The 19,915-nt window shown below is 42.3% G+C and overlaps 1 protein-coding gene across 2 annotated transcripts; it reads left to right on the top strand.

Moving 5' to 3' along the window:
• Positions 1-427: 427 nt before the first annotated feature.
• On the top strand, positions 428-14,467 carry HTR1B (5-hydroxytryptamine receptor 1B). Of its 2 annotated transcripts, none has more exons than XM_042818927.1 (2): positions 428-1,630; positions 14,284-14,467. In XM_042818927.1, the coding sequence occupies exon 1, from the start codon at positions 428-430 to the stop codon at positions 1,565-1,567; it is 1,140 nt and encodes a 379-aa protein (XP_042674861.1). In that variant the 3' UTR covers positions 1,568-1,630; positions 14,284-14,467. The 2 variants fall into 2 exon arrangements, with proteins under 2 accessions (XP_042674861.1, XP_042674855.1); XM_042818921.1 differs by lacking the exon at positions 14,284-14,467 and adding an exon at positions 2,261-3,442.
• Positions 14,468-19,915: the final 5,448 nt, after the last annotated feature.

Below are 19,915 nucleotides of genomic sequence, written 5' to 3'. Positions count from 1 at the left end.
TGAAGGCCGGACCCGGCGGGGCGGCTCCGCTGCCCTCGCAGCCGCGCCGTCGCGCCCGCAGCCCGGGGGGAAGCCGCCGCCCGCGGGCATGCAGCGCTGCCACCGCGCCCGTCGAGACGCGGAGAAGGGCGGCCGGTGGCTGGGCAGCGCTTAGGGGCGGCCGGGCGGGTAGCCCCATGCTCGGGGCACGGCGCGCTGTGCGGAGAGGCGGCGGGGCGATGAGCTGGCGGGCGTGCCCGGCCCCCGCTTCGCCCTGCGCCCTCGGCCGCGGGGAGTGAGGTTCCGCGCTCCCGGAAGGGCGGGCGGGAGGAGGGAGGTGGTGCCGGCGCGGGGATGAAGCAGCCCTCCCCCGACGCCGACGGGGTCCTGCCGGGGTAGCCGTGCCGAGTCCAGCCCCGCCGTCTGCGGGGTCGGCGGCCGCGGAGGAATGGAGCCGGCGAGCCCCTGCCCAGCGCCGCTGCTCCCCGCCAACGACTCTTACCACGGCCGAAACTGCAGCGCCGAGGAAGGGATCTACCAGGATGCCACCCCCCTCTCCGGGAAGATCGTGCTCGCCGTCGTCCTGGCGCTTGTCACCCTGGCCACGGTGCTCTCCAACGCCTTTGTCATCGCCACGGTCTACCAGACGAGGAAACTCCACACGCCGGCCAACTACCTGATCGCCTCGCTGGCCTTCACCGACCTCCTCGTCTCCATCCTTGTCATGCCCATCAGCACCCTGTACACTGTGACCGGCAAGTGGACGTTGGGCCAGGTTGTCTGCGACATCTGGCTGTCCTCGGACATCACCTGTTGCACGGCGTCCATCCTGCACCTCTGTGTCATCGCCCTGGACCGCTACTGGGCGATCACCGACGCCGTCGAGTACTCCACGAAAAGGACTCCCAAGCGGGCAGCGGGCATGATCGCGCTGGTGTGGGTCTTTTCCATCTGCATTTCCATACCCCCGCTGTTCTGGCGGCAGGCGAAGGCCGAGGAAGCCTCTAACTGTGCGGTGAACACGGACCACGTCCTCTACACCGTGTACTCCACGGTGGGAGCCTTCTACTTCCCCACGCTGCTGCTGATAGCCCTCTACGGGAGGATCTACGTGGAAGCCAGGTCGAGAATTCTGAAGCAGACGCCAAAGAAAGCAGGGAAAAGACTGACTCGGGCTCAGCTGATCACTGACTCCCCCGGGTCGTCCTCCTCCGTTACATCCATCAACTCCAAGGCCCCCGAGGGCCCCAGCGAGACGGGCTCTCCTGTGTACATGAACCAGGTGAAGGTGAAGGTGTCGGACGCCCTGCTGGAGAAAAAGAAGCTGACAGCCGCTAGAGAGCGGAAAGCGACAAAGACTTTAGGGATTATTTTAGGAGCCTTCATCGTCTGTTGGCTGCCCTTTTTCATCATCAGCCTGGTGTTGCCTATTTGCAAGGATGCTTGCTGGTTCCACATGGCCATCTTTGACTTTTTCAACTGGCTGGGATATCTCAACTCCCTCATCAACCCCATCATCTATACCATGTCTAACGAAGACTTCAAGCAAGCTTTCCACAAACTCATCCGTTTCCGCTGCACAGGCTGAACATTTGGAATGCGATGTGTTCTCCGGGGCCGCCCCCGCGCACGCCCGTGCCCGATGCCACAGGTGGGTGCGATGGGACGAGGGGGAATCGGGGATGGGAGCAGCGAGGAGCGGGCTCACCGTACAGCTTTCTGTCCCGTCTCGGGCATGGCTGCTGGGATTGCGGGTCAGGCCGTCCCCCTCCCCGCCTGCCGTTTAGCCCCTTTGCGTTGCCGGTGGCAGCGATGCTACACGCTCCTGACATTTCACAGTGTGTGTCCCCCCCCGGCTGGCAGGGTGTGACTCACGGCAATCTGCTCTTTATCCCACCTATTAAACCAATCTGCCGGCAATTCGTATGCTAATGGCCGCGCTGAGGCTAATTAGCGCTAAACGGCGCCTGCTGCCGAGCCCCGGGGAGCGGCGACGCTGGGCGGGGAGCGGGGCGGCCCCGGGGCCGGAGTCGGGCAGCACCGAAGGCAGACCCGTTGGCAGCCTTCATGGGTGTGTTACGTAGGAAAGGGAGGAAGGTAGTACAGGCTGTAGGCTAAGGTTGCTTCCAAACTTCAGCCTTTCTAGCCTCCTCACTCTGACTGCTCTTCCTAGGAGCTGTCAGCTCACAGCCCTACTCGGTGCTATGCTTTGCAGAACACACGCTTTGCCTTTATTGGGATCCTTTAATAATTCTGCCAATCTCTTGCTTTTTGTCTGCAGAATCAAGTTGCTATTGTAAAGACCCACTGCTTGAAACTTCCCCAAGCCCAGTTGCCAGACTCATGATGCTGCAAAAACGTCAATACATACTGCCAGCAAACTGCTCAGCTCTGCATTTCAGTGTAATGACTCTGGCAGAGATGCTGTTCCAGTAGTCACGCAGATCAGTTGCAAAAAAAAAAAAAAAAAAAAAAAAAAAAAAGGGCAGCCTCGATCAAGGTCTATAATTCATCCGGACTGAAGAAAAAGTTTGAGAGTAAACTCAATTTATTTTGCAGGCTTAACTTCTTAATTTGTTCTCCGGCCAGTTGTAGGGGTGTGCACAAGAGCACAGTTGTCTCTGTCTGTGTTGGTAGCGTAGTTGTACTTCTGCACACCTGTAATTTCTTTCTTTCAGTGGAAAGAGTTGCTCACTCCTTTTGAGCCCTAGAAGGGGGGGAAAACAAACAAACAAACAAACAAAACAACACAATAAAAACAGCTTAAAAGGGAAAAAGAGGAGCATCACAGAGAACTGTGCACGACTCCTTCAGCTGAATGTGTGTAAGAAGTGGCAGTGTGCAAAAGCTATGTTTGTATTTCCAAACAATAGCAAATGCAAGTACGGTAGAAACGAGTTGTAGACCTGTTCAACTGCACCCGTATCTATAGCCTGTCCTCGTAGTTGTCTCACCAAGTCAGTGCTTCTTGCTTCTACTCTGTAACTCAAGAGCAGGAAACAAGAAATCCAATGACCTTTTCCATAAACCAGCTGGGAATAGAAGTAGCAGTTTGCTGTTGTAGCCGTGTGTTCCATTTTGTGTCAGTTGCACACCCTTACTGCATGAACCACTGCAAAATTTAGAACTCTAAGTAATTACATTATTGAATGTCTATTTTGTAAAGAAGTGAAGCAGTCCGCTCTCACAGAAGAGCGGTATCACCTGCAAAATAAATACCCATAAATCATGAATAAAGTCATGTTAGTGAAATTACTCTCTTCCCTGTTTCCCCCTTATTGTTTTGGTTCTTTTTTCCCTTTCTTTTTTTCTGATAAGACCTGAAGGCAGGTCTGCAAATATCCAGCAGTCAGAGTTAGTTTTGGGATATGGTCCGCCTGCTGTGATAGAACTGCATTGATTGTTTCTCCTCTGTGTAAATGAAAATGAGTATAAACAATAAAACGCTTTACTGTGTTCTCAAGAGTGTTTGGTAGCAATTGTGTGACTAAAAGGAGTATTTATTGGTTTACCTGGTTTCTCAATATTGACTTTTTAGCTAACACTGAACTTCATGAGTCACTGGAGAAAGCAATTGATGAAGGCTGAAATTGCAAGCTTCAATGTGTGGTCACATCTTTAACAGGCAGATTTGCTTTCATCCCAAACAGTACTGTTAGATAAAACTCTTATTTGTATATAATCCAAAATTAAGTTTTAGTTGTTTTGGGGGTGGGGGGGGGGAAGGGCATGTTTTTCTTACTCCATTAGAAGTAAACAAAACTTTTTTTTAGCATTTGGTAGAGATTGTATGCAAATTTATTTTTTTTAAGCTATATGTATGCATTCCAGATGGGGCCATTATAAATGCTGCAAAAATCTCACGTGATTTATCTACCTATTATTATTGAAAGAGTCATTTAAGTAATAAGGATTGATTTATCTAATTGAACAGTAAAAAGAAATCTGTACCTCTGCAAGTGAATTAATTGTGAAGTAGAGGATGTGTTCATGGGCAGGAGAGAAACTGGCAAGATACAAATTCAAGTAGTAGAAAGTAAATGCTTTCAGTAATTTGAAGAAATTACGGAAGACTTGCCTCTAAATTGCATATCTTTGTAAAAAACAAAAAAAAAACAAAAAAAACCAAACTAATAGGCTTCTAGAAAATGCTACCTTATGTTATTAATGATAAGTCTAATTAGAGGAATCTTCTAAAAGAGAAATTTAATTTATTGAGATGCTTAAATTGCTTTTAAACTTTTTTTTTTTTTTTTTTTTTGCATATGTTGGGTGAAGAAAGCAAGAAAGATAGCATTTAACATTGCTATTCTTAACCTGTTCTCTAATTAGTCATTTTCTGATGCTGCAGTAGTAGAATAAGCTTGGTTACCTCATTGTCAGTGAAATCAAGAGATATCTTAACTGTCTAAAAATGGAAAATCAGACCATGAAACTAATATTTCAGCATTTCCACAGGCAACTAAGTCCTTCATCAGTGTTTCATAGTTATATGACATGAAGAGTGTGGAGCTTGGGGGTTGGACTTCCCTGGTCCTCATGCTGTTGGAGTATTTTCAACTTGACAGCAGAAACTCTTGGCTCCTTTTGTGAGGTGAGATTTTTGGCGAGAAGTGGTGAGGCTGAATATCGAGAAATTTTCCTTCCCCGTTCATGCTGAGACTCTGAAATTTCTGCATAAATAGCTGATTCAGGTAGTGAACTGATGCTCACTGTGGGGACGGTGATTGGGGCTGAAGCCAAGCATGGGTCTTGGGCCTTGTGCTGCCTGCACACTTTCCTCCAGATTGGGAAACCCTTCCCATAGGGAGATAGGAAGCCTGAGGATGTGTATCTGTTCAGAGCGAAATGGAAGAAATGTAGGGCAAGCACTGCACATTGCAATGCAAATATATGAAAAATGTCCTAGGATGGAAAGATTCACTAGCATGTTTGAGGATAGGAAGGGTGACCTGCATGAGCTATTCACTACTTTGTGACTAGTACAGCTCATACTCGGTAGGTTTTAAAAGACATCAGTGTTCAATGAGCAGTAGTGAAGCTTTGTCTCTCTCTGGAGGTCCGAGGGATCTGAGGATGTCCTCCTGCCCCTCCATCCCTCACTGTGCGTGGCAACTGGAATTTCCAGCAGGAGAGGTTCCTTTCTCAGTCCACTCCATCTCCTGCAGAAGGGCCTCAGAGGGCTCTACCTCTGTGTTACTTTGCCCTGGGAGCCTCTTCATGATCCTACAGGTAAACCCTAAAATCCAAAGGTGCTCAAGCCTGTGTTGTTTTGGTCTTTCATTCCAGAAGCATCATCTTGCTTATTCATTTGTGGCATTGGGTTCAAAGACTGTCAAAAATAATGTTCTAAGAAATGTTTGCTGGGCATCAAGGTTTGAAGCTGATGACACGTTTGCAAGCCCCGTGTTTCCCACTTTTCCTGGTGAGAGGTGTATTTGTGGCAGTGCTGCTGGCTGTGAGCATTGTCAGATATGTGACTGCTTGAGTGGCTGCACTGGAGGGAGGCAGCTGCCTGCAGCCCCATGGCTGAGCTATTTTCCTAGTATTTTGCAATTGTTCTTAAGAGGCACTTGATTTTTTTCCTATTAATAAAACACAGCTGCAGGTTATAGAAATTGAGATGGAAAATCCTTTGTAATGAACCTTCATTACCCCCGTGCAGCAGTCAAGCCACTCTATCTCTTCTGCACACATAAGAAAAGGCCTCGGCTGCTATGCCAAGGCTTCGTGACACTAAAGGACTTTCAGCTAATTCTCTGGAAATCCACACCACATTCACTGTTGCAGCACCTAAGAGAAGTTGTGCCCTGTCACACTCCTCTGCCATGGCCTGCCCAATGCTCACTGGTCTTCCATTAGCTGGGCACTGCCAGCTTTCTGGGCCTCGCTTGATCAAAAGGGAATGAATACTGCTAGAAGTAAGCACTTCCACATCCCTCTAAAGCAATTCTTTCAGGGGATAAAGTGACAACAAGAAGTAGTTGTGATATTGGAAAACAAACACTGTAGCTTGTAGTCACAAATAAGGCTGAGCAAGCAGGATGGCTAAGGGCAATCCTGTATTCAAATGGTGAAATCCCATTCAAATGAGACTATAGAAGATGGTGAAGAATGGGTTTCTCCAGCAAAGACAGTCTGCAGCTAAGAGAGAGGATAAGGAAGTCATTACAGATCTACAATCCTTGACCTGAGAATAAGGAAAAAAAGGGGTTATTACTTTCAGGTCTCAGGACTCCAGCAGACAGGTGAGCACACAATTTCAGAGAGAAGAACAGAACCCAAAGAGATGTAGGAAAACTGCAGGTGTGCGTTTATTCAATAAAGTAGGCTGACTTCTTTTTAGAATGTTTCTTTTAGAAACATTTTGTCTTTAGGGGAACCACGTATTCGACATACATGCTTAAAAATCTGACCACATCTCACCAGAAAGTTTTGTGGCTTATATTACTTTGACAAAAAAAAAAAAAAATTAGATGGTAATTATTGAGATAGGTTATATATATATATATATGTATAACATTTATATATATTTATATAAAATATAAATATATATAATTATATAATATATAAAATATTTATATTATATATATATTTTTTTTACCTATCTCAATAATTAGCATCTAAAACAAAATACATACACAAAGTGAACTGTTCTATACTAGTAGGATGATAATAATAAGGATCATGAAATGTTTAAGCTCAGAATGATCATATAGAAAAGCAGGCTGAAAATGAAGCTTTTTAATCAATCACGTATTAAGCTTGAAAGATGTAATATAGCAGGCAACTCAATAGGTGAGGTGAAGAGGAGATCCACAGGATATCAAATTTACAATACAGAGATCAAAATCTCTTACTGAGTCATTTTCAGGAGCTGGAGAAAGAAATGCTTTGCTGTTCTTCTCAGAGATCAAACTCCTTGCAGTCATCCTTATAAAGGAACAAGACTTTTTTATTGTCTTTATACAAATAATACTTTGAAGGCTATAAAACAGTCAGAGATCATGGCTGCAAGGCTTTCACTGAGTAATCATATGTTCTGTCTTTTAGGTTGAATGGCCATAGAATAATAGAAAAAACAGGAACAGGGTATCATTATGTAAAATAACCCGTTTTCTGCATTTCTTTCCCATAGAGAACTGAGGTATGAACTACAGTAAAAAAAAAGACAGTATCGGGCCGTTTTAGGCATTTACAAGGTTAAATTTCAGGAACATGGTAAAGTTGAGTGGGGCAAAAACAAACACATTCCCAGGGTTTAGAGAGGTGGAAATTAAATTAGAAATCTCCTTTCACCCAGGCACCTGAGGGGGGCCACTATCCTAGTATTAATTTCATAAGATCTTTTCTAAAAATCTTAATATTCCCAGATTATATTATCAAATTAACATTTATAATAGATTCATACCTACTTTCATATTGAGGAACACACTTTCCAAGCTCACTTGTCCTTTTCCCCATAGATTTAAAATTTCATTTACTTGGTGCTTTTTTCTGCTTGTATGTTATATTTAGAACATGGGTCTCATTTGGACCCAGCTCTCTATTCCAGCCTCTGAAAGAAATATTATGAGCAATACATTTAAGACAATTGGAGCAAAAGCCAGCAAGACTCCTGTTTCTTATTTACAAGAGAATGCTGTCCTTCCTTGAACTCTGTTCCTAGAAGAATTTGCTGTAGAGTTGAGGGACATGGATATGACATAAACGGAACCATACAGCAGTTCAGGCCACACACTCCACAGTAACTGGCCTTGGATATGAAGTCCGGCAAGCAACTGGTTCTGAATCCTTACTATTTTCTGATGCTCCACTTCTAGGCCCCACATGCACACAAGGTCTTGCTGGAAACTGACTGGAAGTCCCTTGGTCCCACTGGTAGTTAATGCCTCCTGTGCTCTCACCCCTAGAAACAGACATGCCTGGCTCCCAGAATGTTTTGCCTACTTTTTAGCTAATCTGGCTTCATCTTTGTGAGCAATCACGCAACAGCTGTGCTCATCTCTCCAGTCGTTGCTCCTGGGCTACAGCAGTCCTGCTGCTTCATGGACTTCCAGCCACACACATGCACACAAAACAGGGTTCTTCATCCAGGAGAGAAGTTAGAAATTGAGTTTAATAAGACATGATAGACTGCACTGATCAGGAACAGGGCATGACGGGAATGCAATATAACCAGACAACACAGGCCAGCCCTTTTTATCCCCTTATTACCATCTCTTGTTCCCACACTTGTTCCTCATCAAACCCCTTTTAAACCACCCTTTCTCCACCTTCAATTGCTTCCCTAAATATTCCACTTTAAGTCTCTTTCAAATCCCAAATGTTCTTCCTTGAATCTCGTGTGTCTCATACCACTGTCAGTAATCCCTTCATTCCAGAAGGTGCTCCTGTTGACTCATTGTGATGGGTCTCAAGCCTGGACACATGGGTTCCAAGCTTTTCTTCTAAGTCTTTAATTTGGGTTTCCCACTTCTTACGGGTCCTTAAATTAAGTTCCCCATGTATCACTTGCCTGTGCTTCTCTAGGCTTGTGGAAATTGACTTTTTATAGCTTCCCCCCCATATATCATCATCTGTGTTCATTTGGTGGTGACTGGGGGGATCAGAGGAGGTTTTCAGCATGTAATTTAACAAATAGATTCTATCAAGAGAAAATGAGAAGGAAAAATGAGTATTCAGATCTATTCTCAGCTGTGGGACCCCAAAGAATCAAGGTCCTCGTGTGTCAGGCCAGAACTGGATCTTGCATATTAGAAGTTGAGATATTACATACCAGATATATAGATCTGAAGTGCCTTTGTGTAAGTTTTCTGCACTTTGATGAATTCCACACTAAAGGAAAATATGATTGAAGGAATCATCATAAGTTTACCAGTCACTTTCTTATGCTTGTGCTTTGGTTAAAATTCTAGCAGGAGCTACTGTTAGTTCCTTATGAAATTGTCAGTAAGGCACTGAGCAGGCATTCACATCTGGGCAATGTATTCACATTTAAATACTCACAATCAGTGTTTTTACATATAGCTAAAGCAAGATATCAATCACTTCTTTAATTTCAAACACAAGTAAAAAGTGATCTAAAAAGTCTGTGATTTGAAGCCTTACAGAAGCCTTGGGAAGAGAAACAGTCCTTCTCTTAGCCTATAGACACATCCCAGAAATATGCTATTTAACATTTATACTAGGGGACTGGAAAATCAACAAGCAAAGAGGAGTGATGCTAAGAAGACCAAAGTAGTGTAACACTAGAGAAAACAATCCTGACTGTAAATGCACAAATACAAGTCACAAAAACGACCTCTTTTAGAGACATTAGGGAGTGTTCTTTGGAAAATCACTGCACTCTAAAGAACAAATAAAAGATTGGATGCAGAAAACAAAACAGAAGATGATATTAGTCCACCTTGTAAACTCCTATGTCCTGTATTCTGTGCATTACAAGAAGGTCAAACCTACCTCAGAAAGGGTACTGTAGAACTAAAAATCATGCAGGAAAAAAAAAGTATCATCAGAGTGTGTTTGAAGCCTCTTTTGGACACAAGCAATCCTGCATGCTCACTACCAAGACAGATGAGCCAGTGCTTGAGGCTTCCTCCTTAATTAACAGTGAGGCAGGAGAAAGCAGGCACATTCAGAGGACAAACATTATTACAGGAAATGGCACATTTCTAATAGCTTTCCTGTTCAGTCTCATTCCACCGTGCTTAAAAATCCCAAGGAAGCATTTCTGATACTTTTCTTGTCTGTTGTTGTCCAGAGAAATGCTGATTCCCCAGCCAGGCCTGCCCTACTTCTGCTTTAAGCAGAAAGGAATTAAGACCCTTGACTATTCTGTCAAAGACTCCCAGCATGACTCCTCTGTTAGTCGCTAAGTTGCAACTAAGATGGATATTGAATGACACAGTAAAGGTTGTGTTCAAAGCAAGCATCGCATTTGGTCTTCCAGCAGGCATGCAAAGAGTGAGATTGCTGGAGCTGGTGAACTACTTTGCAATTCCAGGGCCCAGTTCCTGGGGCCTGCTACGACTTAAGTGAGTCTCTACATGCGCACAAGATCTGTGTATTTGGGAAAGTAATCACCCTGCAGTTTCCCAGAGCTGTGTACTGCTGGCTGCTATGAGGAAAGAAGGCTCTCACATGCTTTTCTGTATTGTTCCTCATCTATACACAATTAGAGGGCACTAGCTTTCACTTATGAAGGAAGGATTTTACCTTTTCTCTCTTTAATTAAATTGCAGACCTTCTCCCCAATACATAAATTGGCACTGCTATAACTCAGTACAAGAAAGACATTGAGATTTTGGAAAGGGTCCAGAGGAGGGCGACTAAGATGATCAGGGGGCTGGAGCACCTCCCCTATGAGGACAGGCTGAGGGAGTTGGGCTTGTTCAGCCTGGAGAAAAGAAGGCTGCGGGGTGACCTTATTGCAGCCTATCAATACCTGAAGGGAACCTACACCCACGAGGGGAGTAAACTCTTCAAAAGGGCTGACAACAGCAGGACTAGGGGAAATGGATCGAAGTTGAAGGAGGGAAGATTTAGGTTGGATGTTAGGGGGAAGTTCTATACAAGGAGAGTGGTTAGGCCCTGGAACGGGCTGCCCAGGGAGGTTGTGGATGCCCCGTCCTTGGACGTGTTTAAGGCCAGGTTGGACGGGGTCCTGGGCAACCTGATCTGAATGTGTGTGTTTGGTGGCCCTGCTAGGCAGGGGGGTTGGAACTACATGATCCTTGAGGTCCCTTCCAACCCGAGTGATTCTGTGATTCTGTGATTCTGTGATTCTGTGATTCTGTGATTCAGCTCCCACAGAAAACAGTTGGATGTCAACACCCTGTAGGATATTCTTGCCCAGCTAGCCTTTCAAACAGCATTTATTTCAATTAAATAAGAGTTAGTAGAACTGAGAATTTTACATTTTACTATAGGAAAAGTGAATTGATTTCTGCTTGAATGACATGTTTCAGTCACACTTCAGTTAAAGTATGCCATATATTCTGAGAATTTAGCCAACAGATATAATTGAGTTCCTTTAATCAAGCTTGGGATCAGGTCCTAAAGGGATTCTACCATGCTTTTTCCAAGCTGCATGGTTACTAGTTCATTATATAGAATGAGGCTTTTTGTGTTCTTTCAACTTCCTTTACATGAGAGATTTTTGCCTCTGTGATGTGTGCGGATTAAATTCTTGAGTTAGCTAGAGCAACCATTTATTTTTAAAGGATAAAAACTCAGAAGACAGTAAGAAATATGACACAGTGCTTCCAATTGTAGTTAATGAAGCAGTTGTTTCTAAGCAGAGGATAACACTGTGTTTTGTTTAGTCATAAATGAGTTTTATAAGAAAAATGTGGGGATTTTAATGCTCTAAAAATACTCCTACATATTTAATTTGATTATTTGAAAAATTGCAACTATCAAATTCACCTTTTTCAAACTCAAACTTCATGTACTTCCCTTTCCATGTCACATACTTTATTTAAATAGCACCAAACAAACAATGAAACTAAAATTGACAAAAAAGAGATATTGAGAAGGGTATGGGCAAGGAACACAAACCATTCTTTGAAAGTCTGCCTAACTGTGGTAGTAGATTTTTATCCGAGGGACCTGCATTTGACATCATGAACACTTCCAACAAGGAAAACTTCGAGGGCTAAAAGACACATTTGACTACAGACTTATATTACCTCATCCACTGGATTAGTAAAGACGTAGTTTTTCAGAACTGTTGCACAGTGCATGTTGGCAAGTATTGATTTCCTTTAATACCTGTGATGGCTGCAGTTTAAAGTAATGCATGAAAGGCTGCTGGAGATAGCTGGGGTAATACCACCACCTCTGATTAAGGCAGCATGTCCTCCATTAGTGACAAAGATTCTTGTGTTGGGAATGATTTTAGATCCCTGATGGACAGTGGACAGTGATATTATAGCTGCAAATCAGTCAGAATTCTACTTCCTAGATCTGACCAGACAGCTGTGGACTTGCAGGAGTAATTCCAGCTGTACATGTCAGCAAGCTGCAGTGTGCTGCCTTTGGGGAACCAGCTGGCAGCCACCTCTCACACTTCTCACATCAGGTCCAGCAGATCGGTAAGGTTTGTGTGGTGCTGAAGGATGTGTGAGGCAGCTCACTGTTTCTATCCTTTCAGGAATTTTGTGTTCAAAAGAAACAGATGGAAAAATACATGTTAATTGCCTGAACTCTGTGAGCACTTTAGCAGCTCCCCATCCTTACTGCTTATGTATCATGAACTTCAGTTTTCCTCAAAATTCTAAAATGCAATAACTGTTTAGACATTCTGCCTAATGGATAATCATTTTTATTCTGCTCCCCATGTTCTAACACTCTTCACCTTCACAAAGTAGTCCCAGTGGCTACCAAAGCTATATTTCTCCTGGCTTGCACTGCATCCACATGGCCCACAACTGCACCCTTCTTAGTTGCCTTGGACAGCATGCTTTCTAGGAGGGATTTTCAGCTGGATCTGGGAGCAGAGGAAAGGCAGAGTGGAGTTGGACCTGCAATTCTGTGCCTCAGTGCCCCTCTCTTAAGGAAGGCCGGTCTCCTTCCTTTGGAGAAGTAAGCATTGTTATTGTCCTATGCTTTTCAGAACACATTTATGTCAGCCCTAGAAAGAGCTGATTTCCAAGGGAGTAGGAATTAATCAGAATACTCACATAATTTGGCCCTTAATGCTTCAGAAACAAAAATAATGACAGTTGCACCCTCCTACCCCATACACAGTTGCAGAAAACATGACAAGCAGGATTATTAATCCTTTTCACTTTTAGGTGCTGTTGCAGTCTGCCCTGTTGCAGGTCAGACTTAAAAGTTCAAGAATCATAGTGCTCTTTTCCTGTCATCATTCCTCTTTTGTGTACCTCAAAGTTAGTTACCTTCTGTAAGCTGCATTTCTATTTTTAATTGCAAAATGATGCTGATGGCAGCTGGTGATTCACTTACTGTTTAATCAAGAAACAACAAATATAGTTGTTGTTCTGTATTTCAGAACAGAAATACAAAGTGATGCAAAATTCAGACCTGCTTTACAACTGGATAGAGCAGCCCACCAGTCGTCTAGTTTGTAACTCCATAGTGCTGCCAGTGGTCTTCCAGTTGTGAGTGCCAGGTGCTGTCGTAGGACTCTCAGTGTCCATGCATACTTTTCTCTACATTGCTGTATGCCACAGAACTTTTTTAACCAACTTTTCCAGTCCTATTTCTCTGTTACCAATTCTCAGATCATGTATAGATTGTCCCAGGATCCTGACTTTGAGGAACATCCAAGCTGGAGGGATAAAATGTTTTGCTGTTTATCTCTAAACCTGTTAAGCCCAGTTAAGAAAACAGAAGCACTTTGTACATATTAGACAGATCAGTGGAAAAAGCCTTACAAACAAAGCCAGAATGCAAGGAAATAACTCTACTCTTACCTGTCACTTATATTAGATTTCTTCCTTATACTGTACAGATTGGCCAAGACACAGCCATTCTTGCTAAAGGCTCAGATCCAGTCCCCTTTTATCTGACTCTAGAAGTGTCAGACCCCACTTTTTCTTATACTCCAGATACGGATCCAAACTTTCCTGTTAGATCCAACTCTTCAGAGTTAGGCCATCATTCTAAGTAATAGCTTCACCCCTAACTCAGCCAGGAAAGGCTTCTTACTCCCTTTTTACTTCCTGACAAAACTGTTATCTGTTTCCTCCAACTTGTGAAATTCTGCTCTCTTTTGAGCCTTCAACTTTTGTAGTTCTCTGAATTTTCTAGACAGTAAATAAAGACAGTTCACTTGGTCTTCTGTTCTTGAGTAAACTATTAGAAAATCACAAGTCCACTGGTAATTCTTCCATTCAACAGAGGAGTCTTCAGGTGTAAACCTCTCCATCTTTTGATCTTCGCTTTTCATGTGTACACATTAATCAACTTGAAGTACATAGCAATGCAAATATAACTTGATATGATAGGAGAAAATCCATATAATCAAAAGCATGCAGTTGGACCTGCATTACAGAAATTGTTATGTACCTTTAGTTGTTTTATGTATGTTCTTTAAGATGGCTGTTAAACAGGCAGGCTGAATGTGCTAATTAAGAGATAAAGTAGCAGTTTGCCTTGTGGAAACTTAAGGCAGAGAAGGGGGAGAAAGTGAAATTGTTCATCATTCCTCAGTATTGTGTGGCATCACACATATGAAACGAGAAAGAATGCTTACTTAACTCTTTAAGCCATTCTGCATTTAGATGACTCAGAAAGAGGTTAACTTTTGTCTTGTACTCTTCCATGCCCAAATAGATGTGCAACTGGAGAAGAAAGGACTATGGCAGATGAAGAAGCAATCAGGACAAAATCAACCCTGTTTAAGTGAATAGCAGGAGGTAAGATCCCAGCCAAAACTGAGAATGAGGTAGAGATAACTGCTCTTAAAATTTGTTCAGGAAGAACGTACATTGTTAAGAGCAATATTATTGGTGTATGAAGATGTATTAATAATGTATTATATGGCTGACAACCTCTATTTACAAAATAAATTAATTTTTACTCCATAATCTTGTCCAGTAATATATCTGGAGAGTCATCTGGTATTTGGCAGGATATTACTTACCCCAGTTTACTAGAAACCTCAAAAGCGTATCACTAATTGATACAGCAGCAGCAAGAGAAACAATCTGAGCAGACTGTGAAGGCTGAAAGAATTAAAGAAAAAAGTATTTTTTACCTTAAGGGAAAGAAAAAGTCCACTGAACTGTTCATTGCTCTTAAAGAGTCGTTCAGCGTGTTATGAGAAAGTAATTACTTGGCCAGCAACACATTGCATATAGGTTAGAGATACTCTAAAGTCAAAAGAGAAAAACTCTTTCTTACTTTAATTTTACTTTAAACTATACTGATTAATAAAAAACCCTCCTTCACTTGAGTTCTTGATTTTCTTAATCTTTTTTTCCCCCCTCTAATTTAAAAGTTATTTTAAACATCTTTCTCATGCTTGCATTCACCACTTGCTTTGTAATTACCAGTGAGAGAAAAATCTACCACTGAGTAAATGGAAGGTTTGATTTGTACTGCTGGAAAGAAGCCATGTGCTTAAACTGATAGCTGATGGAAAGGAATTAAGTTCTGAAGACTTGGATGAATTTGTTCCAACAAAGGCAAATGACGAGAAAATCAAAAGTGTGGGACAATCTGATGGCTATTGGCTCTCAGAGAGGTCGGGACCTCTATACCCTAAGGAGTTGAATGTGGCAGCTGTTATGCCTCATACAGTAGAAAATGACAATAAGGTCATGATCAAGAGAAGATTTGTCACTGTCAGGAAGTCCAGATTCTAGAAGAAAGGCTGCCCATTCTTGCACAATATCCTAGGGTACAGTTTTTATTTCAAAACTGAGTTTTAAATATATAATCCATCCTAGTCTTACTGAGGTCAGTGGTGAAACTCACATACTTACAAAGCAGGCATCTTAGGTAAGAGCATGTCTGCCTCTTGTTTATGCAACAGTAAGGAAATATGTACCACAGCTGGAAATATTGAGAATATAGGGTTATGTTTAGGTGGCTGGTTTTGAGATTAAGTCAGCAAATTCATGGTATGACTGGCTGACTGAAGCATTTGTATAATTCATTAATAATCTTCATCATAACCTTTGACTTGAACTGTCTGATATCACATGACTTCTGGTAAGCTAGAAAAGACTTGTTCCACAGCTCAGCCTGCAGAAAATACCAAGGAAGCTGCATTTTAATGTTCAGTTGCTAGCAGTCTGGCTGCAGATATGACTGGATATTTGAAATCGATATATTTAGGTGGTGTGTGGAGAGGAATCTGAGGTATGGCTGTTTACTTTAACGTGGCCTTTAACTGTGAAAATTCAGTAAATGAGTAAGGATAGATCAGTCACAAAGTCTTGAAAGCCCTCTAAGTAGCTTTTGTTTGTTGTTGTAGGACACAAGGAGAAGAATGACTTAATCAAAACAATGAGCTAAGAAAACTAACTTTGCAGCTGACAGACTAGAAGCAATGCAAGATGGTATTTGTCAAAGTCAGAGAAAATAATATTGTGGAAAGTAAGTAATAAGATAGTGAGTGATGCAGTTATAAGTTTCAACTGTGAAAGAAGTGCTGTGCAGAGAGAACTGCAAAGTAGACAAGGAGAAAGAGGTCAATTCTGAGAAAATTCCTGATTTTGAGTCTTTGTAGCATTTCCGACAGTGATAAAGCTCTCCTCTCACAAGGAGAAAGACAAGATTCTTCTTTGGACATATTGCATTTCAGCTTTAAGTCTTAAGTCAAAGCAGTAAGAGGAAATGTCAACATAACAAACGGTTTAGTTTGGACGAAATGAGAGATTTCTGTGGATGGATCATCAACCTTGAGCAGGTAGATGAATTTGTATTTACCAATATGATTTATTCAGAGACAAACGTAGAGGGAATAAGACTGCAAAGACTTTGCTGAGTGTTAAGTCACAGAAAAGATGAGTAGGAGTCTTCAAAGTTCCACTGCAGGAGAAATTAGAATCATAGAATCATAGAATCACAAGGTTGGAAACGACCTATAAGATCATCTAATCCAACTGTCTCCTCATCACCACTGCCACCACTAGCACTAAACCATATCACTCAGCACGTCATCCAGAAGCCTCTTGAACACTACCAGGGATGGCGACTCCACCACCTCTCTGGGCAGCCATTCCAGTGCCTGACCACTCTCTGAGAGAAAAAGTTCTTCCTTATGTCTAAATTTTAGGGGGAGAAGGCTAACTGGGAGAAGATCAGATTACAGACACCAAGGAAGAGCATTTCTCCTGCTTATTAGAAGGCAGTAACAGGATGAGCTAATTGTAATTTTTGCCCTTTGGCCACAAATAATATTAAAGCCTGTCACGGGATGATTTTGAGGGGAGCATGTGAGGTACAAATTAAGACATAGGGAAGAGGAACCTCAGATACATATTGTAGACAGCACTGTAAGGTGGACAACGAGTGACGATATTATCAGAGTAAAGAGTGAGAAGGAGTCTAAAGCATGGAGGCAGCAGCAGTTAGACCTGCTTTGTCTCTTACAATGATGCTTTTAAGGAAAAAGTTTCTTTCCTTATTGTCATGTTTTCTTGGTTTTTCGTTGGTATTCCACATCATAACATCATTCAGTACACTGGGAGTTAAAGAGTTAATACTGCAGTTCTGTGGGTTGTTGATACACTTTATTTATTCTGGTCTGTTAGTCTTGGAAGAGAAGAATGAACATGTATATCTTTTGAATGTAGATTCTACATAATATGGCTACTGTTCCATTCCTCGAGAAATGTTCTATCTTACGCCCATAGGTGCTGTCATCTGCAAAGTAATCCCAAAATCAAACTGATAAATACAATTTATTTATTTGTTTATTTCTGTTCAGCACAGAAATGAATAATTTTTTCCTGTTTTTGCCACTCTCCTGCCTGTTGGAGCTAAGTCAGCGGTATCTGCAAGGCCTTTCTGGTCCGTGAGGAGCAGGGTTGCAAGCTGGACATTTTGCTTCCTGTCTCACAAGGCACCTACCCTCTGATCTGCAGAGCCAGAGGCACTGCAGAGCACTAGTGTGCAGAAGATGGAATCCTATGGGCATGGAAAAAGCAGAATCAATCCTCGTGCTAATGACCTTCTGTTGAGGGTCGAAGGCCCATACGAAGAGTAATTCCACCTCCCCCCCTAGTGAGATCAGATTGACAGGGAAGCTGTCTGAAACCCTATTGATTGCTCGTTCAGAAAGTTCAATCATGTCAGGAAAGTTGCAATACCTTTTTCTTCTTTTTGTATCAGTGTCTTGAAAGAAGGAAATGCTTGGCCCTAAAACTCCCAGCTCACTAACTCTCAGTCTTTTTTTTTTCATATATTATTTTCTTGTGCACTAAGTTTAAACTTGTTGGAAAAAAGCTTGCCTTTCCTAAGTACTCTTTGTGAAAACTTTAGAAGTAATCACCACAGCTACAAGGGATACACAGATTGAAAGCTGACCAAGCCTAGATAAAAAGGGTGCTCTTCTTATCCCTGCTTACAGAAGAGGCAGAGGTACTACAATGCTTTCTCTTTAGGGATAACATGTAATGCCTACCAATTGCATCCTACTGAGACTGACTACAGTTTGGCTACCTGGACTACAGTATCAGGGGACTCAAGAAAAATGAGAAGAACAACACATGGTGAATATTTGTGTAAAGATCCTGGGGAGGACTGCAACCTGGGCAGCTATTTTGATAGGTTGTTCACAGAGGTGAGAGTGGGATTCTTTACATATCCTCTTCACCAGAGTTTCTAAACACAATCTGGCATCCCATCTGATATCCAAATGTGCTGCTAGTGCTTAGGGAAGAGCAATGAAGTGAATTAGAAACTGGACATGAACTTCTTGTACCACCTGAACATCTTTGATCCAAGCTGAACTACAGAGACCAACACATCCCACACCAATTTATCCCCTTTTTAATTACCAGTTTTCTTCCCATCCCTAAAGACACACATCTATACAGATATAAATGGCCCAATCTCATTGCTGATTAAAATGAGCTGGAGCTTTTATGGGTCTGTGCCATAAAACAAACCGAGTTGATAGCTTTCGTTAACAATATTTAAAAATCATTAACAAAGACAATAGGTCTGTAAAATAGATTTAGAGAGATGAAAACGCTGTTTTTGAGGAACATGCCTTTCAGGTCAGACATTTTCAAAGTGAAGGATTTGAATTACACAATTGTCTGATCTGACTTTTTGGCATTTTTGCTTTTGTTTGTTTGTTTGTTTGTTTGTTTTTAAATGATGATTTTTCATCAGCTGACTGTGAAGAGACTATGATTTGTGTCAGGGCACTCAGTGAGACATTTCTCTTGGGGATCTCTTTGAAGCACTTTAGGAAGTTACTGCCTTCAGATGCCACAATGGTTGATGTGGTTGCCTATCTCAATGGAAAGCCACCTGGGTCAGATTAAATTGACAAGAATGGCTATTCTTAAACCAGTTCTGCAGGAGGACATCTGTCCAGGCCCCACAGGTATGTGCTTAGGCTCATTTTTAATTTAAATTGCTTGGAAGGAGAGCTAATCAGAATCTCAAAATGTTTGACAGTGATTAAATTTAGAATTCATGGGTTTGGGGGAAAAAAAAAGATTATCTGCTGATGCTGAATTCTCTGTATCTCAGTAGAGCTCCAAAGGCAAATCCTGTCTGTGTTCTTCAGAGCTTCTTTTTTGGGGTTGTCATGCAGTGTTTGGGAAGGCACTGAATAAGTAAAAAGTACTGTAAGTAAAGATAAGGCAGAACATCAGGGCTATGCTTAGACATCTCTCTTATTCTTCTGACCTTATAAAGACACCTTTATGAATCTATTCAACTTTTCAGAAATCCATTCCCAGGTAGAAAGGAACAGTTCCTACTGGGAGTTTTGTGGTGCTCCAAGAAACTTTTATCGAGTTCCTCAATAGTGGGGAAGTTCCTAATTGCTTTTAACTACCTCCTTCCTCCCTCCTGCTTTGTTACCTTTCCTTTGCTTTTAACTCTTGAGATATTCTGAAGAGCCTTTCACCTTTCAGAGGAAGCACCGGGGCTGGTTCAGAGATATCCACAGAGAATAATATTGGCAGTGTATGTGCTGTATTGATCTTAGCCTGAAGACCTAAGCTATGTATTCTTAAGCTCTACCAACTGGTATCTTATCTCTATACAAACAAACAAACAAAAAATCTTGCAATGATTCCTACTCTCTGTGGTTGTATTTTTATTTAAAAGGGGTGCAATTCAGACAACACTGATAACAGCTAGCAGCATTGCAGTGACAGATCTGCTGTTCTAGTGGACTCGCTTTATAGCTCCCTCCATCTAGCCAACAAGTCTCACTTTGAGGCTTCTGAGCCTTTATATTTCTGTGGTCTGCCTTCTGTGAGATATTTCT

The sequence above is a fragment of the Centrocercus urophasianus genome, unplaced genomic scaffold, assembly GCF_019232065.1.
Source record: "Centrocercus urophasianus isolate 14NV4802_14NV808 unplaced genomic scaffold, USGS_Curo_1.0 seq_10, whole genome shotgun sequence".
NCBI classification, from domain to species: Eukaryota; Metazoa; Chordata; class Aves; order Galliformes; family Phasianidae; genus Centrocercus; species Centrocercus urophasianus.
Note: the sequence above shows the minus strand (reverse complement) of the source record. Positions and strands in the feature narration are given on the sequence as shown.